Source organism: Megalops cyprinoides, chromosome 4 (assembly GCF_013368585.1).
Source record: "Megalops cyprinoides isolate fMegCyp1 chromosome 4, fMegCyp1.pri, whole genome shotgun sequence".
NCBI classification, from domain to species: Eukaryota; Metazoa; Chordata; class Actinopteri; order Elopiformes; family Megalopidae; genus Megalops; species Megalops cyprinoides.
In genome coordinates this window covers 46196762-46223426 of record NC_050586.1, presented here as the reverse complement: position 1 = coordinate 46223426, position 26665 = coordinate 46196762, and the positions used below count along the sequence as shown (strand labels likewise).

At 42.8% G+C, this 26665-nt stretch overlaps 1 protein-coding gene across 1 annotated transcript in view; it reads left to right on the top strand.

Annotated features, from left to right (window-relative positions):
* The window catches only part of tnksb (tankyrase, TRF1-interacting ankyrin-related ADP-ribose polymerase b), a 109926-nt gene that overhangs the window by 44943 nt on the left and 38318 nt on the right, over positions 1 to 26665 (top strand). The window contains 2 exon segments of the mRNA XM_036527538.1: positions 18401 to 18437; positions 20223 to 20298. Coding sequence (XP_036383431.1) covers positions 18401 to 18437; positions 20223 to 20298 — 113 coding nt within the window.

Here is a 26665-nt window from a genome sequence, read left to right as displayed (position 1 = left end):
TGTTCATAATTACATGCTTAAATGCTTAAATTAGAGACTCTTAAATAAGTTTGCCCACGTAAGCTCATATGACACAGTGCGGAGCCAGGTACACCGGAATGCAAGAACATGGCAATTAACAGTTTTCTCCTGCACAACAAGAAGTTTAATCTGAAGACCTATGTGTGTTTTGTGGGACATTATCAGTGCCATTCATCATCGGATAAAACCATTTGCTCTTTTTGTGCATGAATCATGCAGCATGAAAGCCACATAAAGACGGCAGTTCCTTTTCAGCGTCAGAGCTCTTCGTGTAGGCTTTTGAATGTCTCGTATTGTGTCATTGTATTGTATTGTACTGTGTAAAAAGAAAGAGGGTGAAATATGAGAATGCATTGTTCTATCTGAGAGAGTGTATCCCACTCTTTTTATCATCTGTCAGTGGAAACCTTTAGAAAGCTGACAGTGTCTTAACGATATTAAGTAGTGCTGTAGGTGAGTGCATCGTACACCTCGGCACGTATTATCCCACCTCAACAGCCTGTGGTTCCTGTGAGGGGGGTGTGTAGCCTGAGGGAGATGTACTCATCATCATCATGCTGCTCAGAGCTTGTCCCAACCTTTGCTGCTTCTCTGTTCACATTTATTACAGCTGCATTAACATGTCTGCCAGTTAAATGTCTTCAAAAGTAAAATGTGTACCATTCCCCAGTGCTGTCTTAGAAAGAGTGCACATGTTGAAAGGCATGCAGGTAAAAGCAGTTTTTTCATTGTAATCCTGTCTATGATCTTCAATCCTTGAAGCTACCAGGAGTCTAGATTATGTTCCACTTTTGAAATGGAGTTTTTGTCTTCTGTTTTCTTTTTTGAGAAAAATGTATTGTATAAGACTTCCTCTCCAACTGGTCTTCATTCCATTTCATTTATTGAGATGAGTATAGACGGATGGAATAGAAGCCGGTACTCATAAATCATATGAACGTGATAGTAGCACAATATCTACATATTTGAGTATAAAATCAGATCAACAGAGAACTCAGTCTTTAACCTTTGAATATTTGAGTGTAAGCTATGTGAATTGTCCTCTGAATGTTGATCTCTGCTGAGTTCTTGGATGGACCTGCCAGCCAAACTAATAAACAAAAGGAATAGTAATTGTTCAGTGGACATTGCTTGACTTGAACATTTGAAAGTTTTGTAATTACTTTTTGAAAGCAGAGGAGAAGGATTGCTGTCGTAAATCACTGTTAATATTACATGACACTCGCTCCCCTTCAGAACTAATCTGCTTCTCGGGCTTGTTCTGTTTAAAATGCTGTCCAGACAATGATGGTGAGCACAGAATCATTTTTTTCCTCCCCTTCCCCTCGCTGGCAGTTTCTTGCTTTGATCACCAATACAGAAGGCTTCAAACCCAATCACGGCTGCCGTGAGCTGCTGCTCTCTGCGGGCTAGCCATTATCAATTCAAGGTAATTGGTTGCTCATGAAAAGTGAGTTTTCATTAAACACGTTTCACTTAGTGAAGATGCACCTTAGCTAAATTTAATTTTCATTCCATGTTTTGGGAGGATTATTTTGGGTAAATGTAAGGAATGCCGCCTCTCTGCCTCTGGAAATTCATTCAGGTTCAGGGAGCGTTTAGAGGACTAAAAGCGGATGGCCGTTTTTCAGTATCAGTGGTGAACAAGAAGCCAGCAGAAAGTCCAGCACCTTTCTGATACATTCACAGTTGGAGTTAAATTTTTCCAAGGTCATGACAGTGGCGTCTTTAAGGCATGGAGCAGAATAAAGGAGAGCGGCAGTGGTAAGAGCAGAACGACCTAAGGTCTCACAGGTGGCGGGTAATTTCACCCAGCAGATGGTCCGTCATCTTCTAACGGGGGTCTCTGGCTTGGTCCCTCTGTGAGTTTCACCACTCTTTGTGATGCGTGACCTTACTCTCATCAGTAAACATGGAAGCTAGTGGCACGGCTCAGGCTTAACCTAGTGTGAATCAGTAGACGTGGTCTTCCCAATCTGCTACAGCCATTCAGCATAAGATACAGAGACAAAAAAATAGTAAATGGAGTAAAACCATGTACATTTAGTAATCCCTATGTGTTATTAATTTGTCATTACAGTCGGGGAATTTTCCAACTTCCAGCTGAACCTGTGTGATTAAGATCCTAGCAACAGGCTCCCTTTGTCAGGGAAATATCCAGGCGCAAAATGATTTATTGGGTCTTACTGCGGCTTACACATCACTAGGGCTTCAGCAGGGCTTATCTCTGCAGAATGCAGGGTTTACAGGTGGAATTGAGGGATTCTCAGACAGCTGTGTGGAGACCCTGTAGTGCCAAGAAGAGAAAGGGGTGAGCATCTGAGATGGGAAAGCCCACGGAGGCAGGCAGACCAGACCAGGCCACCGTTTGCCCAGAGCACGTTGAGTATCAGCCAAGCACATCTGTCGAGAATTTTAACACTGGTGGAAAGTGTTTGTTGGGACACACCCAAGGTTCTAAGGTTTGTTTGCTTTATCCGTGTAGCACGTCTGACTAAACAGGTCCCTTACGTGGTTTGTTTTCAGAGGCAAACCATGACCATGACCCATGAATGTTGGTTTTAAGTGCAGTTTATTTAGCCCCTCGTGCTGCTGTCCTTATGTGGTGGATTATACTGTTGAATCGCCTGTTTAATGCCAAACCCACCTAAACCACTCCATACACTATAGATGCATTTCTAGATATAAGGCTGTAGGCCTCACATATCTGGATGTACACACAGGGACAATTCATGCAGTTTCCCTTAGGTGTACTGCAGTTAGCAGACATTAGCATTCAGACCAGGGATATAATGCTACCCTGTAAAGTACTGCGATCATTTTATTGCATCCTTAGTGTGCATCAGCTGATGCAATGGTTGCTTGAATCTCATCTTTACTTTCTTGTATTTCTCAGTTCTGGGAGTCAGGATGCAGTGGTAGGGGCTGTTTTTTTCTTTATGTAGCTCTGTCAGATCTGACTGAGCCTTTAACTGGTAAGTTTGATTCTACTAACTTAGTAGTTGATGAAGATTACTTATCCATTTAACTGATTTTTTATTTATTTAGATTGAGTTACCTTTTACTTTAATCGTTGTATTAGCACAACACCAAAAACATTTTTCTTTCAGAAAGGACAGGTAGCCAGTAATTGTGGAGAAGCAAGGAGTCTGGCTTAGTATTCAATTAATAGCTGAAACGTACCTAATTTGTAAATTTATTCAGGAGGAGCCCTAGGACCTGCAGTGAGAAACAATCTGTATATGGAAGGAGACAAAAATTCTCAAATATGCACCTGTGAAACAGCAGGGGCCTTGTAATTAACAGTTACATGTGACAAATACAATAGTGTGTGCATCTGTTATACCCTGGCTATTGCAAGACAGTTTATTTAGTTTATTATAGTTTAAAGTCGTATACAGGGCATCACTTTTCAAATATGTTTTAGTGTTTGCTTTTTTCAGGTAGACTTACATAGATGTTATGTGTAAATATGTAACATTGAATAAATATGGCCGTAAATGTGTATTATAGTTGTGAGTTAACATGTTAGGCTGTTACGGTGTGCTTGCTATTTGCTGATAGTACTGTTATAGTGACTGTGGTCATCAACAAATACAACCTCCTATTTGCATACTTTTAAATTACAACCATATCCATATGAGAAAGAGACAGGGAAGTGTATCAAGAGTTTTATGCAACAGCATAAAACTCTTGATGTCACAACTGAATAAAAATTGATTTGTTAATTGAGAATACTACATTCTAGGATTGCAGTCTCTGTAAACAGGTACTGTTCATTTGACCCATGTGCCAGCATGATCTCACCAGTGACCTGTGCTGCTCCAGCAATATGATGCCTCGGTGATGCACGCCAGCGGCCGTCAAATGATCCAGTCAAGTGGACACAAACAGGACATAAAGCACAGCACTGGTTGTCTCAGTGGCATGAAGGCTGAGTGCTCAGCTTTGATGTTGGAGACTCAAGTTCGACTCCCGCCCACCAGCTACCACACGTAATTAGGTCCAAAAGGAAAGAACCTCTTTAATATTTAGAGCTTTTAATATTTTAAATGCACATTGTTTTTTTTCACTCTCAGTAATTGATCCATAATCTTAATTTTAGTTAATATCTTAAACTATACCTATGTTCCTATATTTAATACACACACAATTTGGTACAGATGTATTATTTATAAATTAATGTTACCTTCATTTGCTCTGTTCCTTTCTGGCACTCAGATTGCGGTTATAAATGAATGAATCATGGGATAACTCAGTTGGACTGAAACTTTGGCTAAGTAGTAGATGAAGGTTGCTAGAAATGGGTTTTGTTCAAACTGAAATGGCAAATAAAAATAAAAACGCTTCCTTTCTCAACATACTGTTGAATTCCTTTTATATGTACCTTCCAAACACATTCTAAACTCCCTTTAAGCTTTAATGGCTTAGCAGCAGGTTGTAATACAGATATCATGGGTTCTCTGTCACTTCATTTTGTAGATGAGGTGTAGCAAGGGATTGTCTACCGCAGGAAGAGAGTTCAGCAGTAGTACAATGAAGGAATATCATAATGCATAATACCATGGAATATTGTTCTTTAGGATTCATGAACTATATCATACTGGATAAATCAAGTCATATAGTGGATTTCCATTTTCGTTCATGGTAAGTTTAGAAATGTGTACAACAGTCATAGGTTTACACAAGAACGTGGCTCATAGACCTGAGGAGTGTATCAATGAGTGCATTGACATTGGATGCCCATTCTGTGTGTTGATTTGGATATCTTGGCCAGACAGTTCTGAGTTCAAATCCTTGCTGTGGGCCTGCTTTGGAGCCTTTGCGCAGAGAAGCAGTTAATTGAAACTGCACCAGTGAAAGTGCTACATTATAAAGCAGCTGTTGAATATAACGTTGTTGCACTTATGGTCTCTCCCTCATGGGATTTGTCACACTTTTGAGGTTTATTCTTGTCACTGCTCTCGAAAAGAACACACACGCAGGCATTGTAACTCAACCCCTCTTTGTAGTAAGCGACAGTAGTGTTGATGTTACAGCCTTTGATAGCTTTGCAAATTCAATTTGTGCTTAATCTTTCAGTGGGGGAAAATCTGTGTAAAGTGTTGGAGGTGTGGTGATTGAGAAATGGGAATTGTGGTGTTAGCATATTATCACTAACGTGACGTGGGTGTCCACGCATAAACATGCATGCAGATAAACTATTGTAAATGATTATGCATTTTTGCGTACTTGTTGCTGGGTCTGCATTAACGTGTTGTATGTTTTAACAGTTCAGTGCTGCTGACTGCAGAATTTGTTTTGGTGAAATTACTCTGACCCTCACAAAACAGGTGTTCAGTTGTAATGCAATTCATGTCATGGCAGCAGCTTGTGGTCGATACATTTTTGAAAACTTATCATTATCACTGATTATTACAGAGAGAAAACTAATTGAAAATTGGCAATGATTTGCCCTGTCCTTTTAGATGTATTTCACCAGTTTCCAGGAAATACAGATGGTCAGATCTGTGAGGTTACTGCAGTCGCTAATGCTGCTTACCTTCACTGAGTCGGCCTGTACCTTTATTAACAGGTTGCCTGTTTGTAAGCAGGAAGGCAAATCCAGGTCACCTTAGTACAGTTTGAAAACAAGTGATTATATGGTGTGACAGTAAGCATTAGGAGGGGGGAGACAGATCACTCCACAGCCTCATAATTGTGCTGTGATGCTGGCAGACAGTAATGAAGTGCAGTATTGATTACAGCTCCTCTGTGCCATGTTGTTTTCACGTTGAATTTTTCATTTTTATTGTGATTAATGGGAAATGCACCTGAGCCTATTCACAGAAACATGAGGGCCTGGTTCCATGTATTTATTTGAATGTGTTTTAACATATTCCACCTGGGGATGGGTTGTATAGACCTGCTTCACCGCAAAACACTGTGGCAAGACACACCTTCACTGCGTGTTCTTTTGTGGTCCAGTGTTCAAGCAGCTCCCTGTGTGGAATCTTGGGATGTCGGGCACAAGACACTTTTACACCATTGTTTCCAGAGGCTAACAAATTTCTATTTCATCAACTAGAGGCTACTGCGCTTAAAGGTCACCTTGCATTGTTCTTGGAAAATAAAAGTGAATCGATGGTTTCCCATAGAGTCACATATTTGACAAGTATATCAATGTAACATTATGTACTTTTCCCAGAAAAATCTCTCAGCAGACATTAAGCAGATTCCACCCCAGGGACATTTTCATTGAATGCACCAAGGACTTACCAGCTTAGCGGCCTCCACATGGCTGAATCATAACTGCGTATGTCCAACAAGATACTCTCCCTCAGTTATGTTTTCTCATAGAACCTCCTGAGCTGCCCTTCAAATCTTGGTGGTTACGTGGTCACTGAATAAAAACAGCTGGCTGAGGGATCTTCAGTTGGTTTTTATTGTGTCAACATTGTCCCCAGCCTTGTGAATATGTAATTACTTCTTTGACATTTTGCCATGATTTCATTTTGACAGAGAGGGCTTAGAGCGTGACACCAGATAAAATTATGAAACAAGCCATCTCTCGCAGGTAGGACTCCATGACTTTTGTGGGGTAGGTTTTTAAGAAAGCCAGTTTTTTTTTTTTTTTTTTAACCTTTTCTGACATTTATTTGATGCCATACTTGGAGCCTCAGAGGGCAGAAAAGGGCATTTTCTTGCAGCTCTTTTTTTCTAGCTCAAAAAATGTCTGCCATCTTTGGAAAAGAAAAACACCTCCAGATTTGTATATATTTCTCAATTCCTTTATCTACTTACGCCTTTACTTTTTTTCCACTGCTCATCACCTTACAGGCTCCATATCACCTATAAGCTTGTCTTGCCATTGATCGATGAGCAGTCTGTGTCTGCATTTTAAACACTGTTGTTTGATTCCTCTGAGAATGAGATGAATTAACGAATCAGCCCTGAAAAAGGGCGAGGATGCAGCAGATGCATTTGCAGTTTGCACAGGTAACAGGCTTGGTGAATTCCACGCTCCTCCAGAGTGGAAGGCAGACAGGGAGGGAGATGTAGGGAGAGACAAACTGGCACCGCAGAAAGAGGTTTGTCACACAGTGGGCGAGCAGCGAGTGTTTTTGTTCTTGACATCAGCGCTCTCAGGGAACACGGAGCTTGACAGCTCACTGTGAATCAGCAGGAAATGGTCCCCGGGTACGATATGTACTCCAAGGGGAGAGCTGTGGTCCTGTTAAATATTTTGAGAATGTTAAAATATTTTCTCCTCCTCTGTTGTTTGTCCCAACCCAACCCCTCCCCCCTTCCCTGCAAACCCCTACCCCCTTCCTGATTTCATGGACATTTACTGGCTGATTGCTTTCCTCTTCTGACTGGCTGGGGTATGCCACTCTGGACGTGGGTATGGGGGATGCGGGGTTGATTGACTGCAGAGCGATTTGATTTGCTTGGTTGTCAGAGCAGGAGGAATGAGCCCCATCAGTTTGGGGGAGGGGGGGGGGGGGTGAGCTTGACATCTGTATGTGATTATTTAAAAGGCATAAGCTTCTGGCTGCCTCAGACCTATCACGGAGAGAATCATCTTTGCTGATACGTTTCTCCAGCGGTGAAAGCTAAGGCTGTCTGCTAAGAGACGGCTCACTAGCTGTCGTAATCAAACTCCTCTCCTCTTATCCACTGTCCTTTTCTGGAGTGCCGGTGGGAAATCACTCCAGATGTTGTGATTCCATGACAGAACGCTCCATGATTTTGATACTCGGCTTGAATTGTGAATGATTTTGAAGATTTTTCTCATTCAGAAAGGCTTATGCCATGGAAGCTGGCTAGAAATTGCTCCTCTTCCATTTCTGTTCTCCCAGTGCAAGTGGAACTTGGAGTGCACAGTTTGTGTAGGAACAGCCAGTACCATGAAGGGGCAATCCATATTTGTCTGCTCCCCGCACCACTTTTGGTATAGTAGCTTTTTTTGCCTTTTTTTTGAAAAAAATTGAATGTTTACTGTTTGTTTAGTTAGGATCTTAACCTTTTCCTCCAAAATGGTGTCTTCCCAGACCTTCATGACTGGATTAGATCTGTGCAATGACAGTTTTGTAGCAATCCATTTATCCACACAAAACATCTGCTCTATGCCAAATTCCAGCAGTTTAAATGAATATGGCAGGTGAGCAAGGGAAGTCCAAGTCTCTGAGGCCTGCTGAACAGGCGGGGGCGGCGGAAGACCCACAGAGGCTCCTGTTCTGTTTGGTTGACATTTGTAATTTTGATGACCATTATTTGCAGTCCCTAATCCCTCATTCAGACCTCAGTCCCAGATTATCGCCTATTTGTTATGTGTTTTGTCCTTGAATTCAAAGAAAGCCGTTGAGCATGAATTGCTTTTTTTGCCCTGACAAGTCTTACATGACATTTTGCACCAATTTCAGCAATTGCTGATTTTATGATGCTGCGTAAGCACCATAAAATTCACACTTTTTAAAACTCAGTGCTCTGAGTTGAGGAAGAAGAGCGCTGTGGCAAGATCTGGGCCTGGGCACATTATCCTTGAGACTTGTTTCTTACATAAGCCTGAACAGTGTAAGCCTTGAAAACCACACAGAAAGAGGTCTTTTCCTGGCTGGCTAATCACTGTTTTCCTCCCCTTCTCATCAGTCATATGCTTCCTTCGCAGAGGGTTGCAGAAGAGTGAGAGTCTGTTTCACATGACAACTTCTGAAAGGGTGAGATGATATCTGAGATATGAGATCATGTGCCCCCACCATCTGTGCTCCAGTCAATGGCCCGGGTGGAAATCTGGTGACGCGAACCTTCTCCCCAAGGAGAAACCTTCTTGCCCATAAGCAAAGCCCATTGAGGAATTCAGAAAAAATGAATTTTTCTGCTGCATGAACTTCTACTCTCTACAGTTGACTGCCCAGATGCCTAATTGTTGATGACAGCCAAAACTTTATATAATGACAGGTTGTTAATGTTACAGTGGTTAAATGTATATAGTTTCTATATGACTGCCAGAAATAGGTCTCCAATGAAAAAGATGAGGCACTGAGCTGTAATTGAGACAGCACGGTCAGGCTTTGGAGACTTGTCCATCGATCAGTAAGAGAGGAGGAATTTGTGTGTGTGTATGTGTGTGTGTTGTTTCTTCTCATTAGCACAGGGAAACAGTAGATTTTTCCCTTTCATCTTCCCTCTTTGCAAAATCACATTCCTAGGGATTCTGTTTTAATTCTGTGTTACTGAATAATGAATCTAGTAGCGTTTGTGTTTTCCACTTGTATCAGTGCCTAGAATTTGGTCAGCAGCATTTAAAAGTGAACGTCATGTTCATTTAACGGGGGGGGGGTCTGTTAACCGACTGTGCCTTCCCCAAATTGTGATATGCTTTCAACTCAAATAGGCTCTGTAGCAATTTCACCCCTGTGTGCTTTAAGATCCAAAGATGAAGCTAAAACCATTAATATGTTAATTGTCCCCAGCACTTTGTTGGAACCCAGGCTGAAGTGGCATCATTGTTGTTGGGTATCGGATAAAGTTGTTTTGGGTGCTTTTATGGTGTGTTTCAGAAATGGAAAGGGGGCATATAGTAAAAGGGAATACTATAAATCTGTTTCCTTTGATTCTGAATCCCTGCTCGAGGTGAGGTGTTAGTTTATCAAATAATCATAGCCCATTCTGCTGCTGCTCCTGCTGGCACCCTGTAAGCCAAGCCCTATTCTCTTCATCTATTGGGATCCCTTCTAGGTCAGATATTAAAATGGTTTGACTTGACCACCCCCCTACCCCCTTATTTCTCTTTGGTCTCTGTGTTCTTCCTCAAACTTCCACAAAAATTGTGCACCTGATTGCTCCTCTGATTTCAAAAGCCCAGTAATGGGATCAAACTGGAATGTGTCCTCAAAAGCCTTCTTTGGCCTTGGTTGCCAATGCCAGCTTTCAAATTTGAACACCCTTTGTTTTCTCACTGAATTTTCATCAACCCAAAGACACTCCTGCAATGTAGAGGTTGAACATTTCCGGCAGTGCCCCCGCTGTTGTCAGCAGGTGCCTCATTTGCATATTTAAAGTATCTCAGATTTTCACATTTCCTCTCATTAAGCCACATCTCTCCACGCTCAGCAAAGCCAGTGTATTTGGTGCTCTTTGGGACAACAGTAATGGGGTTCACAGGTCCAGCTCACAGAGATGGAGACTGCATTGCAGGAGATATTATTAACTCCAGTTAATTATCTTGATGATGGACGCTCATAGGCCACCCATGCATGCCAGAGGAAGGTCGCAAAGGCAAAATTAATATTTTTTTCTGGCTCAACCGAGACCTGTGAAGGAGCCATGATTGCCTCGCTTATGACACTCTGTGTAGAAGTTAACTCGGGCATGAGAAGCTCTCAAGTCACATGTATTAGGTTTCAACCACTCAATGCTTCATTAAGTCCTCATTAACCAGGAAGGAATGTCAATCAAATTAATCAGTCAATGGGAATCATTCTGCCATTTCACATGACTGAGAGAAGCATTGAACCTGACTGTGAGCTCAGGAGTTACAGTTAAACAGAGATATGCCAAAGAAGGCGGAACAGGTCAAACAGCTGTGCATTTCAGATAATGAGCAAAAGGTGTAAACACATTAAATCACCAGTATATTGTGCTAGCTGCCTGTACTTGTTCTGTAGACATGCATTAAAGGAGTATGTCTGTAAATCACAAATGTTGAACTGCAGTGCTTGGATTTGTGCAGTTGGTGATTTTTTTATTTGGTGAAAACCAACCATCGGCAACTGAGACAATGCTGACAGTGTAAGTGAATCATTGCTTAAAAAAATGTACCTGGCTTTTCAGTACAGGAATTTTCACCTACAAAAATGGAGGTATTGGAATTTTTGCTTGAATGGTCTGATGAGTGAGTCAGATGTCACACTAAGTCTTTTTTTCTCCCTCAACAATGCTGAATACTTTCAAGTTACACACAGGGATTATTGTAGTGTATTGACAAAATGCATTTTGAGATTTCTGTAAAGGAACTGGATTAGTTCAGCTGCTATTCTGACTTCTCTGTGGGCACTAGAATGGTGCCTTGGGTGCAAAAACGCCCTCTTGTGGATGGAGCCTGGAGGAAGCTGAGAGGACCAACCTGAATACTCAGTCAGACAGCAGTAAACAGCAGGAATTCCCAACCCTGATCTATCAGGCAGGGCACTGCTCTTTGCTTTCAGTTTAACAGAGCTCTCAGAGGTTAGAACTGGCTTAAAGACAAGTATTCACTTAGTAACTATTTGATATCGATTTGATATTGATTTTCATGTGCTTTGACAAACGTTAAGCTACAGTGCAGAGTGCTTTTGACAACTTGTATTTTGAGTAATACAAGTAAATTTACTTCTTTAACACACTTGCACATTTGTGCTCCTTAAATTGCAGTGCAAATTGATACATAGCTTAATTAACATTAGTTCTAGCAACTGTTGGCCCAGAAGAGTAAATGTAGCAACTGGTAAAAGCATCATTAAACCGTCCAAATAAAATGTTTAAAGGCTAAATGTTTTGAATAGTTTAGATTCCTTTTCCTGTTTGTTTTCATTAGCCTGAGCACACTTCCAACAACACATCTTTCGCACCGGATTCATAGCAGGTAAATTGTTTTGAGACGGCATTTGTGTTCAATCAACTGCCAGACCTAATTAATCGAAATCTGCTAGAACAACCCCCCAGCTTAAAGTGTGCCTCCGGGCTGATTTATAGTCCCACAGCTGTCGTGCTAAGGCTTTACTGCTGCTGCAGTGTGCCACTACTTCTGCCTCACGCCGTTTTCCAACTTCAGCTAGAGACCACATAGGGTGTGCAAGTGGCAGCCCACTGAGCAGAATCTGCCATAAGGGCTGCAGTTTAACTGCATTTTGAACTTCCATGACTGATGGGAACTTGCTAGTCTGTTTTTTTTTTCCTCACAGAAATGAAAATGGCAGCTCTACTTTTGGAAATTTAATTGGAAATTACAGTTTTGCTGTCAACAAGGCTTATTTGTTGTGTGTGATTTTGATCCTGGTGTTTTTCCTCACCTCTCCCTTGAAAGCTGAGATTCACAGAAAAAGTCACTCCATTTTCAGAGATTGGAGGGAGCAGTACAGAAAGCAGAGAGGGAAACCAAGGGTAATTGATTGTATGATACTTTGGTGGAGCTGGGTGCGCTCTCTGACCTATAGACCAGCCTGTCTTGGTTCATCACTCAATGGCGGACAGACACTACAGTGCAGGAGCACAGAGGAGCTGAGCGAAGGAAACTGGAACAGTCACTGTTTCTCACCAGTCAATTTGTTGTAATTAGCAGCGGCTTGAAAATGCCAGAGTTGAAAAATGTCCATGTTTTCACTCAGCCGAGCAGTGAGGTACACTGCTTAAAGGGATGGTTTGGTACCATGTAGAATGAATGCATTTAAATGGGTACATTTTGAAATATCTGAACGTACAGGTAGCTGTGAAAATAAAAGAAACACTTGAGTAAATGAGGGGCAGTGAAAGTAGGTGCTTCCACACAGGTGTGGTTAATTAAGCAATTAACATCCCACCATGCTTAGGGATATGCATAAAAATGCTGGGTAAAAATGCACATTTGAGAGTAAGACAGGCAGTGGTCTGCTGAGCACTGGAAAAAAGTCATGATCAGATGAGTTATCCTTTTCCTTGTTCTCAACAAGTGGATGAGTGCATGTGTGGTACCTGCCAAAAGAAACCTGTAGGCCTCAGTGTTTGTTTCACCTGCTGAAGGTCTGTGGCAGTTCTGTCGTGGTGTGGGGTGCATTCTCAGTCACCAGATCTCAACCCATTTGAACACTTATGGGAGATTCTGGAGCGGGGCCTGAAACACAGTTTTCCTTTACGATTAACAAAACACTAAGAAGGAGTGTCTCGTAAAACAACGTGATGCATCCCTCCACTAGAGTTGCAGACACTTGTAGAATGTATGCCAAGGTACATTGAAGCTATTCTGGCAGCTTGTGGCCTAACACCGTATTAAGACACTTCATGTTGGTTTTTCCTTTATTCTGGAAGTTACCTGTGTCAGTAGAGTATCTGCATTAGAGCCTTCCTTCTATAATGTTTACGTTCACTTTTACTTAAATGATTTGCTTTGTCTCTCACGTTAAGCAAAATGGCAGTAACTTTAGTTGCAGACTTCATTGTGTCTCCGCAGTGAGGATTGCGTTCCATTCAACAGATCCAAGACTTGTGCCTGTGGAGTCTTCCGGTGCCAGGCCTCACCTCAGTCACGCCCATGAACGCGCGCCCATACAAACGAGCACCGTCTGTGTGATGTGGATGAACGCGTCCCTGGGAGAGCCACCCATCCCCGAGCAGGTGCCTCTGAGAGCACAGATAGGCCTATCAAACAATGAATAAAGAGCTGGGGCAGGGAGGGGGAGTGAGGAGTGTGGTTTGCTCCCCAGCTGTGGGACTCAAACTTCCATTCCTCTCAACTGTGTTCAAAGCCAGCTTTTAAAACGCCAGCTCTGTCTTAACTGCCGGCGACAGCAGGTTTGAGGCAGTGGGGCGTTCAGCATGCACAAACATCTCTGCAATGCCTGCCACTGCTCAACAGGCAGAAAATGGCCCTGCCTTTCAGAGAGGAAAATACGCAGAGGGAGGCAAATGGGTGCAGTAACTGGGATTGGTCATCTAGGTGGTTGTTTATCTTCCAGATGTTAGATTAAAGAGAGATCTACTCGATTCAGAGGATGCTGAAATGAATGTTGAATAGGTTCAAAGCAGAGAGGCGGATTTAAAAACGTCTCCTGGCTGTTGTAATGCCTCTTGTCTGCAGTGTTTCTTCTGTACCTTGAGTAGTGGACATCCTGATTCTCAGTCCATTTGGAGTGCGTTAAGCAGCAAGGCTTCTTGGGTGTTCAGAATGAGGAAAGTAGAACTCTTGTTGTGAGAACTGGCTAAGATCCTTTGTCCCTGTAGTGCACATCTGTTTGAGAGAGCAAATATGCATAGTTAATATGCAGAAGGAAGGTCCTTTGGGGATTATAATCATGCTTCATTTACACATACAGTTCTTCACTGACCACAGAAGAAAATATCTGCAATTTTGGTAACCAGTTAATGGAAAACATTCCTGAAGGCTTCAAGCTTTTCGTGTCGAGCAGACTTGATCTTGTCATGTGTGTAATCATTGAACAAAAGCTTCCTTGTCCATGTTATCTCGTTACCATTCTTGTAAAGGGACTGTATGACTTTCTGTTGACTCTATAGATGGACTTCTGCAAAGTCTTAACGGCTTCCACTCACCTGAAGAAACGAAGGCTCATTGCATTTAGTAATAACTAAAGGGACTTGCTGAAAGATCGTTGCAGTCATCACCACTTTAAGTCCAGGTGGCAGCCCTTCTACAGATCACTGTAACACTCTGTGCCACATCCGCGTAATCGGCTGGAGACAGAGTACCCACTCTGCTAGATCCCAGAGACATTCACGGGGTTCCTCTGCAGCTGCTGGCTTTCTGTGTGTCCACAAACATATCGTGTATTAATGAACACTCAAATGAATAGAAAAGGCATATAATGGTGTGATAATGTTAAACTCATCTTGCCTTCCTTACTGAGTTCAAAAACGACCAACACTGTCGTAAAGCAGGTTTTGAAAATCTCACGGAGCAAGAAGCGGTTTTCATGGATTTTTGATGTATAGCTTCCAGTTGTGCCTTCCAGTTACTCCATTTAATGGTTTGCTACATAAGCACACATAAACATTTCTTTTGTATAAAACGTATTACAGACGGGGAGATTTAAAAGAATTTGGGAAACCATGCAGAGAATCCCATGCTTGCGTGCAGCGTTTCTGTCTCTCACTCATGTCAATTGTATAAAGGACTGTGACACTGCGTTCCCCCGAGCTGCTCGTCGCCGTTACCATAAAAAAACGAACATGATGAGTTTATTTTAATTCCCACCTGATTACTGTCACTCCATGCAGGGGGACACGTTCTGTGCAGATTATTTGTCTGGAGTTTATGATTAGGTTGCAGTAAATCTTGCCCGCCCCGATACACATTTCCAGTTGAGCATGCAAAACACATCTCAGAATAGAAGCAATGAACAAGCACTCCAGGAAAGCACAATGCCAAACCTGTGCTAACATAAGTGTGTGTGTAAGAACAAACTAGTCCTCCCCGTTTGGCGTCTGATGACGGTCAAGTTGCATGGGGGTGGCAAGGTTGTTAAACCTGTGGTTTGGTTAAGTGAGGGTTGGGGGATGTTTTTACAGCCTCAGGTTCAAGCCCGAACCGATCCCTGGTGGTCATTTCCTCACTTTACTGTGAATGAGAGGTTTTGTAAAAAGCGTTAATGTTCAGTTTGTCTTTCTCTGTTTTTCCCTCGGCCACAGAGCCAGCGTAATTCTCGGGGAAGCGGGGCGGCACATGGTATACAAAGTGTTTTCGTGCTCCTGTCAACCTCACCTCGGCCCTCTTAAAAGCACAGCAAATCCCAGCTGCACAGAGGCGGCAGGTTGGAGTTGCTGCCGAGGCATTGGAGAAGTTGAAACAAGCCATTAGGCTAAACACGGCGTGCGATCTGTCAAAAGATTCCAAGGGGCTTCTTCAGGAAGAATCTCTGCGCTGCAGCTGCATAGATTTCCATTGCAAAATGGCATCAATTGTGCCCTGCCCTCGGCTCTCGTTATCTTTCCCTTCTCCAATGTGCCGCTTTTGCAAATTATTGAAATGAATTTCAATGAGGAATTGATGACATGCGATGCATGCGGACCAGCGGAAGGTGATGTAAGCATTCCTCTGTAATTCTGCTCTGTCCTTTCCCTGGTTCCATACTGTCAGCAATATTTCAGAGCCCCGCCAATCACAATGTGACATTAGTCTCTCACTTAATAATGTCTTAGCCTTGAGTCCTACTTAATTCCTGTGTTGCAATACTTGGAACACACACATACAGAGAGAGAGACACACATTGTGCTGTTATTCTTATATATTTGCAAAACATGAGCTCCTGTCTCATAGCTGTTGTATATGAGATGCAGAGTGAAGTGAATCTGATACCACACAGCTAATTACCTTTAAAAAGGAAAATGTTGCAGTTGAAGGAGAACTTTGTTGGAAAATGAAATGGGATGCTTGTATTGAACATGCCATATGCCTAGAACCTGACCTCCCTCTTCCGCTGAATGACATAAGCCTTAGTGCAAGCCAGAGCACTCTCTTCCAGTGAATATATAAACCAGAAGCCTTGCGCAAAAAATGTGCTTTTCAATGGATAGCCCCCTGATCATTGGAATATACCAACGCCCATGTGGAAGCATTTCTAGTGAGTGCATTTATTTGTGCACAGGGACACATCATCATTATCTGATAATTTGCAAATGTCAGGAATTGCTTGTTTTATTTTAGCTTTATAATTGCCTTGGTTTTCACTGGGGGTGTTCCATTCATATCAGATCAGTTTTTTCTCTTTTAAAGGGGCGTTTAGTTCATAGGTGGTTATGATCTATTTAGTGCCGTTGGGCTCAAGCATATCAGTTTACCAGTCCTTATTAATTTCTGACACATGTAGTTTGCATTCTGAAATATTGGTTGTCTTCTGTCAGAGTGATGGCAATAGTCACACAGAGCACACCTCTAAGACAGCTGTCAAATCATTGAGATGAGAAAAGTCTATTCATGTTACCCAACTGTCATAGTGCCCAACAGTCTAGCATTATCTTCAGCCAATCAGCACTCAGTTTACATTACAGTCTTGTTCCTAGTGAGAAATTAGTAGGGATTGATTTGAGGGAGGCAGATACTACTGTGTCAGAATTCCTGTGCACGTGATCTGTGATGCAGATCCTCTTTACATCACTGGAAGCAAGTGCCTACTGCATCACAGATCACGCTCATGAAAAAATTCAGCATGGCCGCACATAGCGGTTACTCTTTAGTGTTTTGGTATTTAACTCTTTCGCTTATTTTATGCTATGTAGTGAGCATGTTATGTTACACGGTTTGTTATGTTTTCATTATCGTTATTAAGCTTCTCATAGTTTTCACCGCCGCACAAAATTAGCTACAATTTTTCCAATCTAGTGTTACTGTACTTGTGAAAGGGTAAAGTCTTTCACCTCCCCAGATTCCTAAAAGGCGTTCCTTATTTCTTTTCCTCTACTTGGGTTCATCTGCAGTGATCCATTGTCTGCATGAGTGCTCCCCTTGGTCAGGGGTGTGCCGTTCCAGTCCTGTGGGGGCCGCTGCGGCGTGTGCCGGTTTCTGCCATGCCCCAGTCCTCTTTTCATCAACGTCAGCATTTGCGCGGGAAATGGGGGCGTCTGTGTAAATCAGCTGTAAAGGTTCCTGTGGACAGCTTTAGGCTGGGCACAGGGGGGAAGCCGCACCCCCATGCCTTATGTCTCAGTTACAGTCCTCAGTTAAGCAGGGAGTCCAGGCAATCTGAAATCAGGTCCAGGTGATCCTATAACCTCAGCAGTAGATCACATCATGTGTTATGTGAATGCCCCTTTGTGTTTATCCGTCAGGCAGTGAATAGAATGAATGGTTAAAGGTGGGTTTCTGTGGGATCAGATTAAACTAGTAAGGGAGTACAATTTTTCCTGTGGGTGCTCTAGAGAGGAGATATGTAGTCTGTCTGGTACTTCTCTGTTATTTGTGTTTTTGTGTTTCGTTTCAGTCCCACCCCTCATGCCCTCTCCCATATCCTGGGGAGATCCAGATTTTTGGTGCTGGGGGGGTGGGATGATAGGACACCTCGGCTGAGAGGAGAGTTGGGTTGGGGCAGGAGGGTTGTCCAGCCCATTTATTTTTAAGCTGCGCGTACTACACACGTGCGTAGGCTCTCCCTCCCTCCTGAGTGTGCACTAATGCAGGAAAGCTCTGAATGGGGGGGAGGGGACAGCTCGATGAAGGAGCAGGACTTGGTGCCACCGTGATGGCCGTCTCCAAGGTGCCCGCGACACCGCTGCAACGTCATGGCTGCGTTGCTCCAAAGGGGTGTGAGCTATCGGCCCTCTCTCTGCACTTCCAGAGAGAGAGAGAGAGAGAGAGAGAGAGAGAGAGAGAGAGAGAGAGAGAGAGAGAGAGAGAGAGAGAGAGAGAGAGAGAGAGAGAGAGAGAGAGAGAGAGAGAGAGAGAGAGAGAGAGAGAGAGAGAGAGAGAGAGAGAGAGAGAGAGAGAGAGAGAGAGAGAGAGAGAGAGAAGGATCCTCTGTGTGGGGGGTGTGTGCGCATATGTGTGGGAGTGTGCGCGCATGTGTGACTGTCTGCGCATGTGGTTAAAACCCATCACTGTATTGTGTTGCTGCTTGCCCCTCGCCACCCTGTGACTGAGCCTCCTCACTGCTGCTGCTGCTGTTGTGTCTCTTCCCATCACCTGTTTCTCACGCCATGATTTTTTGCAATCACTTAGGTGAATACAAGAAGGATGAACTCCTTGAAGCAGCACGGTGAGTACATACTCTACCTCCCCCTTTTTTTCTTCCTTCCTCTCTTCCTCTCTTCTTCTCCTCTCTCTCCCTCTCTGTTTCTCTCTATCTCTTTCTCCCTCACTGTCTCTCTCTCTCTCTCTTTTCCTCCCTTAGCCTGTCGACTCTGTGCGTAGGTGTGCATCAGTGTGCCGGGGGGACTGTTTACCATCAGTTTGATCACGTGGGTAGCCTGAATGTACAGTTTAACCGAGCGCGCACCGCATATTTATAAATCACTGCCAGAGCCAACAAGCAGAAATGTTTTCACACCCCCCCCCTCGGCACCCAGTAGTGGAACCAGCGTGTGTCCAGACAGGCGCTCGTACCTTGTTAGCATTTTACAGTATCATCATCACACAGCTCCCAGGCTGGCAGGGTCACGCTCTCCCTTTAATCAGCCACCCGGGTCCCGTGGTTCTCTAGTCACGCCGGAGGGTGAAGGAGTTTACCTTAACTTCACAGCAGCGAGAAGTCAGTGCTTGGGCTGGCTGGCGTCACAAGGCCGTCCGGAGCTACCCTGAGCTGCCACTCCTGGAGGAAGCTACTGTGCCTGCTGGCATTGACCACATCAGGAATAAATTGGTGCCTTCCTTCTCTTCAGGAGGGGGCTCAAACATAGCCCTAATGGAATCATGGATGGCCTCCTGCATGTCTCTAATATATTGAATGTATACTCATGTATCAGGGCTCTCAGTACAAAATGAAATTTGTCTCCAGGCCCTGGCACCAAAAGTTATAAATAAATACAAAAGTAAAATGTGTATGTATAAACTTAAGTAAAGTGTAACATGTATCTATCTATCTATAATACGTTATATACGTTACATAATACATATACGATAAAATAGTGTACCTGGTCAGCTTATATATTATATATATAATAAACTGTATACATGTTGCACATGGTCTTGCAGTTTAAAGTTCCCTGGTCTAGCAGTCTAAGATGCCTGGTCTGGTGGTCCAAGGCAGCTGAGGCTTGAAAAGGCAACCTGAGGACAGAGTGTTCTTCCCCAGAACAAAAAAACAACACTCAAAAAGAATACAGAATGAAGAGGGTCATTTTGGCCGGTGCAGCTTGAGAGGGGGAGACAGACGAGAGCAGCAGGACTAAGGGCCACTGCACAGAGGGAATGGTGAAATAGAGGGAATCAGCCACCAGATTAAACATATCAACCCCAAAAGGAGCAGTGCAACAGAAGCTCCTCACACCTGTCTGTCTGTATACCTGTTTCCCCCGTCACGCAGTCCAGCACTCATGCCTCAAATGAGTCTCGTGATCTCAGGGTTACCGAAAGCATCTCGGTGTTCTGACACAGAGTGTAAACTATACATTGTTTGGTTACACTTGTCCCAACTCAGGATGGGCAGACGTGTTTGTAGCTCTCAGCCAGGGAGATGAGTGTTTCCAGGTTTGGAATGGTGGGCTCATGACTTAAGAACCATTACTCAAACCGCAACCTGTGACAGTGTTTTACAACCCATGAAAAAAAACCTGGAAAAAAACCTTCCCCAAGCTCTTTCTCTCTGTTTCACTCTCCCTCTCTCATTCTCTCCTGTGAATGACTGTTGCTTTGTTTCTAAAACTCGTGTCTGGCTTCAGGAGTTCTGCCTGTATCTTCCTTTCGTTGTTTCTGTTTCAAGTTGAAAAATTCCTCTTCTGCTTAAAGCTCTCTCTATCTGTCTCCCCCTCTCTCCTATGACTAACACTCTGAGTGGTGTGCTTTGTTCTGCCCCTGTTGTTTATGAATTGCTGTCTTGCTTCAGGAGTGGAAATGAAGAGAAGCTCATGGCACTGCTCACTCCCTTAAATGTCAACTGTCACGCAAGCGACGGGCGCAAGGTAAGGCACCACCACGGCAGCCGTCACTGTGCCAGTGGGCGGCACACATCACGTGTGGCTCAGTGCCACTGCTTTTGCCTTTTCACTTGGTTTTTGTAATTCCAGTCCCCTGCTTCTACCACTGGTGTTCACACAGCGCCATGTTGGCCTGTCTTTGCACATGTTGCAGATGGATAGCATACAGTATCTAGCATTCATTTTTCCTTTCCACCATTGTCACACAGAAAAACACTGCCACAAGGTTACAGAAGGAACATGGTCATCGTCATCAAAGATGTGCATCACTTATACACAGGCAGTTATTTCCAGATTCAGAAGGATAAACTTTTGCATTTAATTTTGACTGCCGTTTGATGAAGTTGTAATTATGAGTAAAATGTTTCTGTAGCTCTCCCAAGAGGCATGGATAACACTAGATTTGGTCTGTAGTATTAAGAATTGTTTGTTTGGTGGCATCCTGAGAGAAAAATCTGCACTAAAAGTCATAATGGGTACATTGGAACAGAGATGTGTGGCAATTTACATTTCCTCTTCCCACAAAGGGTAAACTGCACAGCTGTGCAGCTTGGTGTATATGTGCCCTCATATTTTGTATTGATTCAGTTTCAGGGCGAATTTTCATGTGGTGCGCAACATATATTCAAGGTCTATGACCATAATGAGGCTACTACAACGCACCTTTTGGAAATATGTGTGTATTGCCCCCTTTCTCTATTTTGTGGGTTAATCGTTTCATAGTAGTTGTCCTCCTACCTTCACTGTTTTTTTTTCCATTTCCAAATCTTGAATAGCCCTGATGAGCTAATCTGCCTCCTCTGGCAAATCTGAAAGTTGCTGTAATCTTACCGATGGCACAGTGAAATCCATTGTTTAAGTGTCCTCATTCTTTCGGTCCATGCAGCCGCCCCTGGCAGAGATTGTCCATGTTGCAGATGGGCTTAGAATATTGTCCCGTCCTCCAACTCGGAAAAGGCGCAGCCAATGCTGGCGTTGCAGTGGCCTCCGCAGCAGCGATCACTACTCTCTGCATTCAGTGCCGCAGTGTGGTGCCTTTGAAAAGTGAATTTTTATTTTCCACTTTTTGGCCCTTTGCTTCAAATCCACCTCTTCAGATTCATGCAGCATCTAGTGTTCAGCTTTGTTGTTCACAGTAATGACATTGTTGCTTTCACTGGCTGGGTTTTTAAAAAGGACCGGTGGTAGTCTGTAGCCGCACACATTAAATGAGTTCATGAATATGGAACGAACATCCATCTTAAATTTATATTGACTTGAGCGAGAGAATAATAAACTGTCTTAATCTCACTGATTCATATTAAGTGGTAAAAAGCTTGAAGTTATATAGTCTAAAATGCATTTTTTCATAACTATATGAATTTAGATTTACCTTTCCACAGTTTCTTCAGTAATTCTTGCGCTTAACAGCAAGTGAGAGATCATTTAGAGTTACAGAGGGACTTACCCAAGAAAAGCATTATGGGAATTTGTAGCATGTAATGTCAGTGTATCCTGGTGAGGTTCTGGCTGGACACATACTGTGCACATTGCCTTTATTGTATTTGGGTGTCAGCCCCAAAATCACCTCCATAGCATTGTGAATGTAGGCAAATGGCATTAACCCCTGTGTCAAGCCTTAGCTGGAAACACTAGCTTTCCTGACTAGATTGCTAGCCTTCCATATCATCGTCTATAAATCGGAAGCTGCCCCTGAGTAGAAGTGTGTTGCAGACTCTTGGAGTTTCTCCTCCCTCTGTCTCTCAGCCTTTGTTGTCAGCAGCCTAACAGGGCTGTCACATCTTTCTTCAACGACGCTTGCTCAGCTGAAGTTTGTGAAGACTTGGGTCTCTGTATTAGTTTAGCAAGAGCTTGTTCATCCATGGTACAGTGTTCCCTGTCAGACGGAGGTTTGAGGCTTCACTTTTCTGCATTCTACCATGGTTGTTTTGCTTTTTACTCACTCTTGTTCAGTGAATTTGCGACTTTCGCCATCACTCTCATGCTCTGTCTTTCTGTATCATCATGTGATTGGGGTTGGAGGCAGTCATCACCCAGCTCATTGCTTGCTGACATTCCACTGCAGAAATGTGTCTATGGAAGAGATGACAATGCCCAGGCTGCCCTGTGTTAGTTGTGGGGAAAGAGAATTTGATTTTCTCTTCCCTTCTCACTTTTCTTTTTATCCATGTTTGTTCTGTCTAATGTCAGTTTTATTCAGTTTGTCTCACCCCTCAGCTCAGCACTTTTTGGAAACACTTTGGAAGCTGCAAAAAACTTTTGGAAGTGCAATTTGTGTCCGTTTGCACATCTGTGACCTATCCAGGCATGCTTGCACCTACAGGATTTGATGAACCCCAGAGTTAGTAAGCAGCTGTTTCGAGAGAATCGTCTTCTCTACAAACACAGAGAGAATTTCTAATGACAGTTCACAGGCTGTCATATTGTCACTGCTGGTGATGATGCAGAACATCTACGTCACCGCTGTTGTCAACCAGATTGACACTGACCGCAATGTACCTGACACTCAGCCACCTGTTTCTTCAAAGAATGTCTTTACAGCCTCACTCCACTGGTGTGGAGTCTTAGCCCTTGATGTCCCAAGGTCTCAGAGTCTTGTTTTTTTTCTACGTGATAGATCATTGATGTTTCCCTTTCTGTCTGATGGTTGGTGTGATCAGCAGTATTTGAATTAAACAAAATTCAGTTCATTAATTGAAAAAAACAATGCCCGGTTTTCAGTTCATTAATTGAGTTTCAGTTCATTCCCTGAATTAACTGAACTCTGGGGATCAGTACTGTTGTCATCTTTACTGTGTGGGGCACAATGTCTTCCTGACTGTTTGTAATTACCACAGACAAGTTGACACTAAAATAATACACATACTGTATATTGACATATGGATTAAGAGATGGCTGTTTGGTTCAGTAAAGCAAACATTTTATCCAGCACAGATGGTAAGCCTCCCTTTTAACACAAGATTTAATATGACGCATATTTTTTCAGTCACTACCAGCACCAAAGTCGGCTACATGTGGTGCTTGGAGTATACATACATTTTATGTAGGATAACCTATACAGATGTGCTTGAGGCAACTGACATGTCTGGTCAGAAATTTAGGTCTTCACAACTGCTGTGTAACTAAAGTAATAGCTCTGTACACAGAACTTACCAAACACTGTATTCAAGTGCTGTGCCTCAAGCTGTTGAAGCAAGATGAATTTGCAGGACCTATAGACAAGAGTCTGAGCTCTGACATGACTGAAAATTTATATTAAACAGTGTGAAATTATTTTTATGACATTTTCAGAAAATTCTGGTCAGTGGCAGTGGAGCATTTAATTTTTCATAACAGATGGTGGCATACACTTCACATCATACACAGTGCCCATTTTTTTGACTTAATGCTGGTTTATTCAATAATTGTTTGTTTTTGTTTTTCCCTGAAAATACTTTCCTCCACTGAACCCTGGAGTAGTTTTCCTGTGATTTATTTTGAAGAGATGTAGCGTATCCAGGAAAGAACTTCTTATATCACAGAACACATATGGGTTAAACATTTTGATAATTCACTGTTGAGCTGGCGAGTGTGAGTGTCTGTATTGATGATAATAGTAATAATCTTTGTACTCTTTCAGTTGTGGGCATAATAAAGTCGTTCCCTGAAGAGAGGGATGATGATGGGATTATTAAAAAATATGCCAGCAGTTAATGGTATGTAAAGTGCATGCATATAGAATGGGCTGCTTTATTATGGGAGTGCGTGTCTGTGGTCAATAGCCTATGCTGTATAACAACCAGAGTAGTGGCAACTGGGAAGGTCATATCCCTTCTGCAATGAGAAATCATTTGAGCAAGGAGTGATGTGTGACATGTATTGATCCACTCAGCCTGGTGCTGGAGTGAGTCTGTGGTAGTTTGTGCACATGAATGCATTAAGGGTTGAACTTGGCCTCGGAGCTTGTGTCTCTGTGTAGGTTTGGTAATGTACTACACACCAAATGAAATGAAACTACTGGAATTAAGCAAATTGGATCAAATCTGGCTTGGAGTCTCTGTCAGTTCGTCCCCATCTCAGATGTTTTTAAAGGAACACTTGTACAAGTGACACCACTAGTGTGGGTAACTCAGCAAGAGCGTGGGGTTTTTGTCAAAACTCTGACTGCAAGCAAATTCATGGTCGTTACAGCACAATCTGGCACCATGGCAACCAGGGGCAGACGGTGATCATCCTGTCGGCATGGTTACCATTTACAGTTTCGAATAAAAATAAATAAATAAAGGAAAAACATCAGAAGAAAGAAGTAGAGGAAAAGGTGGATCGGGGGCAGAAGGTGGTACACCTTTGGCATTCTGCTGAACAGCAACAAAGGCACTCTCAAACTTCTCAAACCCTCTCTCCTATTTCTGCTGTTACCCCATTCCCAGCATTGCCCAACTCCAGTCAGGGGACAAGGTTCTTGCGTCATTTATTAGGTGTACATGTGTACCCCTCTGTCTGTTTTTGGCTGCGAACCCTTTCCCCTTCAAGGGAGCAGATTGATTTGTTGTTTTGTTGCTTTTAGCGCAGTAAAGGGAGAGGAGACTGAGTACTAAATTCTGTGCTTCTGGCACTGGGTGATGTCATTGTGATTGTTTCTAGGAAAGCTGGCGAACTCTCCACAGGAAAGCTTTAGAAGTCAGAGACTAAGTGATGCTTTTTTTCTTCCACACTACTAAGAACAGTACCAGTGTTTAGCGAAAGCAAACAGTCATTTGGAAGTAAACTTCAGAACAGTCACATTTGAAAATGTAGTAGAGTGAGTGTCCAGTGTGTTGTAATTACAGACAGGCATATTTTCCCAAAGTTAAGCAGTTAATCAATCAATTAATAGATTTGTGACTTCAAATGATAGGTCAGAGATGGGTAAGGAAGCCATCTGTAATAGTTATTAGTTATTAAAAGTATTGTATATGGTGCATATGGTAGTTGCACATAATCACCTTCAGGGTTTGGTGAAATGTACATATTGAGTGATTGTTTCCCTTTCAGCAATATGGCTTACAAATGCACATGTGGAAGTGAAGAAAATGCTGCTGTTTTTTATTTTATTTGCTTCCTTATTTTGAATTTTATTGTTAAATAAAATGCACAGCTATTGTGCATTTCAGTAACATGCCCAACCCCCTCTTCTCTCTAGGTTGCTCAGCCATCAGAAATTGGTGCTGGTGTAATACAAGGCCCCCTGTAAATTGCTAACAGGTTTAGACTGGGTGTGGTGCTTGCATCTAATGTCAATACTATGCCTCCAGTCACTTCCATTTTAACGCACGTTATTGGAAGGAGAAAAAAAAAACACATATTTTATGTTATATTCTACATTAATTTTTCTGCGTTTGACTAATTGATATCTGTAGAAAGATGCTGTTTTCTTGCTGAGATAATAACATGATGCTATCGTTTTATCACCTTTTTTGTTTGTTTTTTTTTTTTCTGGCAACATTGTCTATCAGTCGACATCCCAAAAAATGCTGGTAAGTTTGTTTCAATAACAGTTCTTAGATTGATGCACTATTGTGACTTTTTTAATCATTTAATTTGTTTTGATATTTTATTTACCAATAAGCTGGCTCTGACTCTTAAATGCACATTATGAACTTGGGTCTTTTTGCTAGTTGCTCTTCATCTATCAGCCAACCTTCCTGTTTGCTTTGGGCAGGGCCGGGAAGGTGCCTTCCCTCCCCCAGAGGAGTTCCAAATTCCACATTGCCTGCTGTTAATACTGCCCTTCCTTCTCCTCTGCTCTGCACCATCTAACCCCCTCTGTAGCCCTACCTCCACTCCAAAGCTTGAGCCACTTTAATTTTTAAGTCATTTCTTTCTTTCATTTATAATAAGCATGCACAAAAAAGCCTGTTTCTGCATCTTGTCAATTTCTGTCGGACAAAATGAATGTTTGTGGTTTGTATCCCAGTTTCTGTGGGCTGAAACCTATGTTCCTTTAGATGGGCAATCCTAGCAATGAAAGAATTCTGGGGGAAAAAAGTATCATTTGTTGATGGTGCCTTGATCTCATTGGCCCATTTCTGTCAGTCACTCACTCTCCTCTTCTGTCAGTCACTCCCCCCCCTAAAACCCCACCCCCACCCCCATCCAGAGCAGGATGATCAGAGTGCTTTTTCCACAATTTGCAAGTTTGTGGAAGTTCCTTTTCTTTCCTGCAACCACACTGAGCTTGTTCTGGTTGTCTGATTGCCGTGCAAGTCCCCTACTCTTATTTTGTCTCTCTGACCTCAAATGCTAGCGCACGAATGCTAATTGTGTGATACAGTATTTTGCTATGCTACTTATCTGTCTGTTGATAAGAAAAGGCTGGGCCACTGTGTGTTGT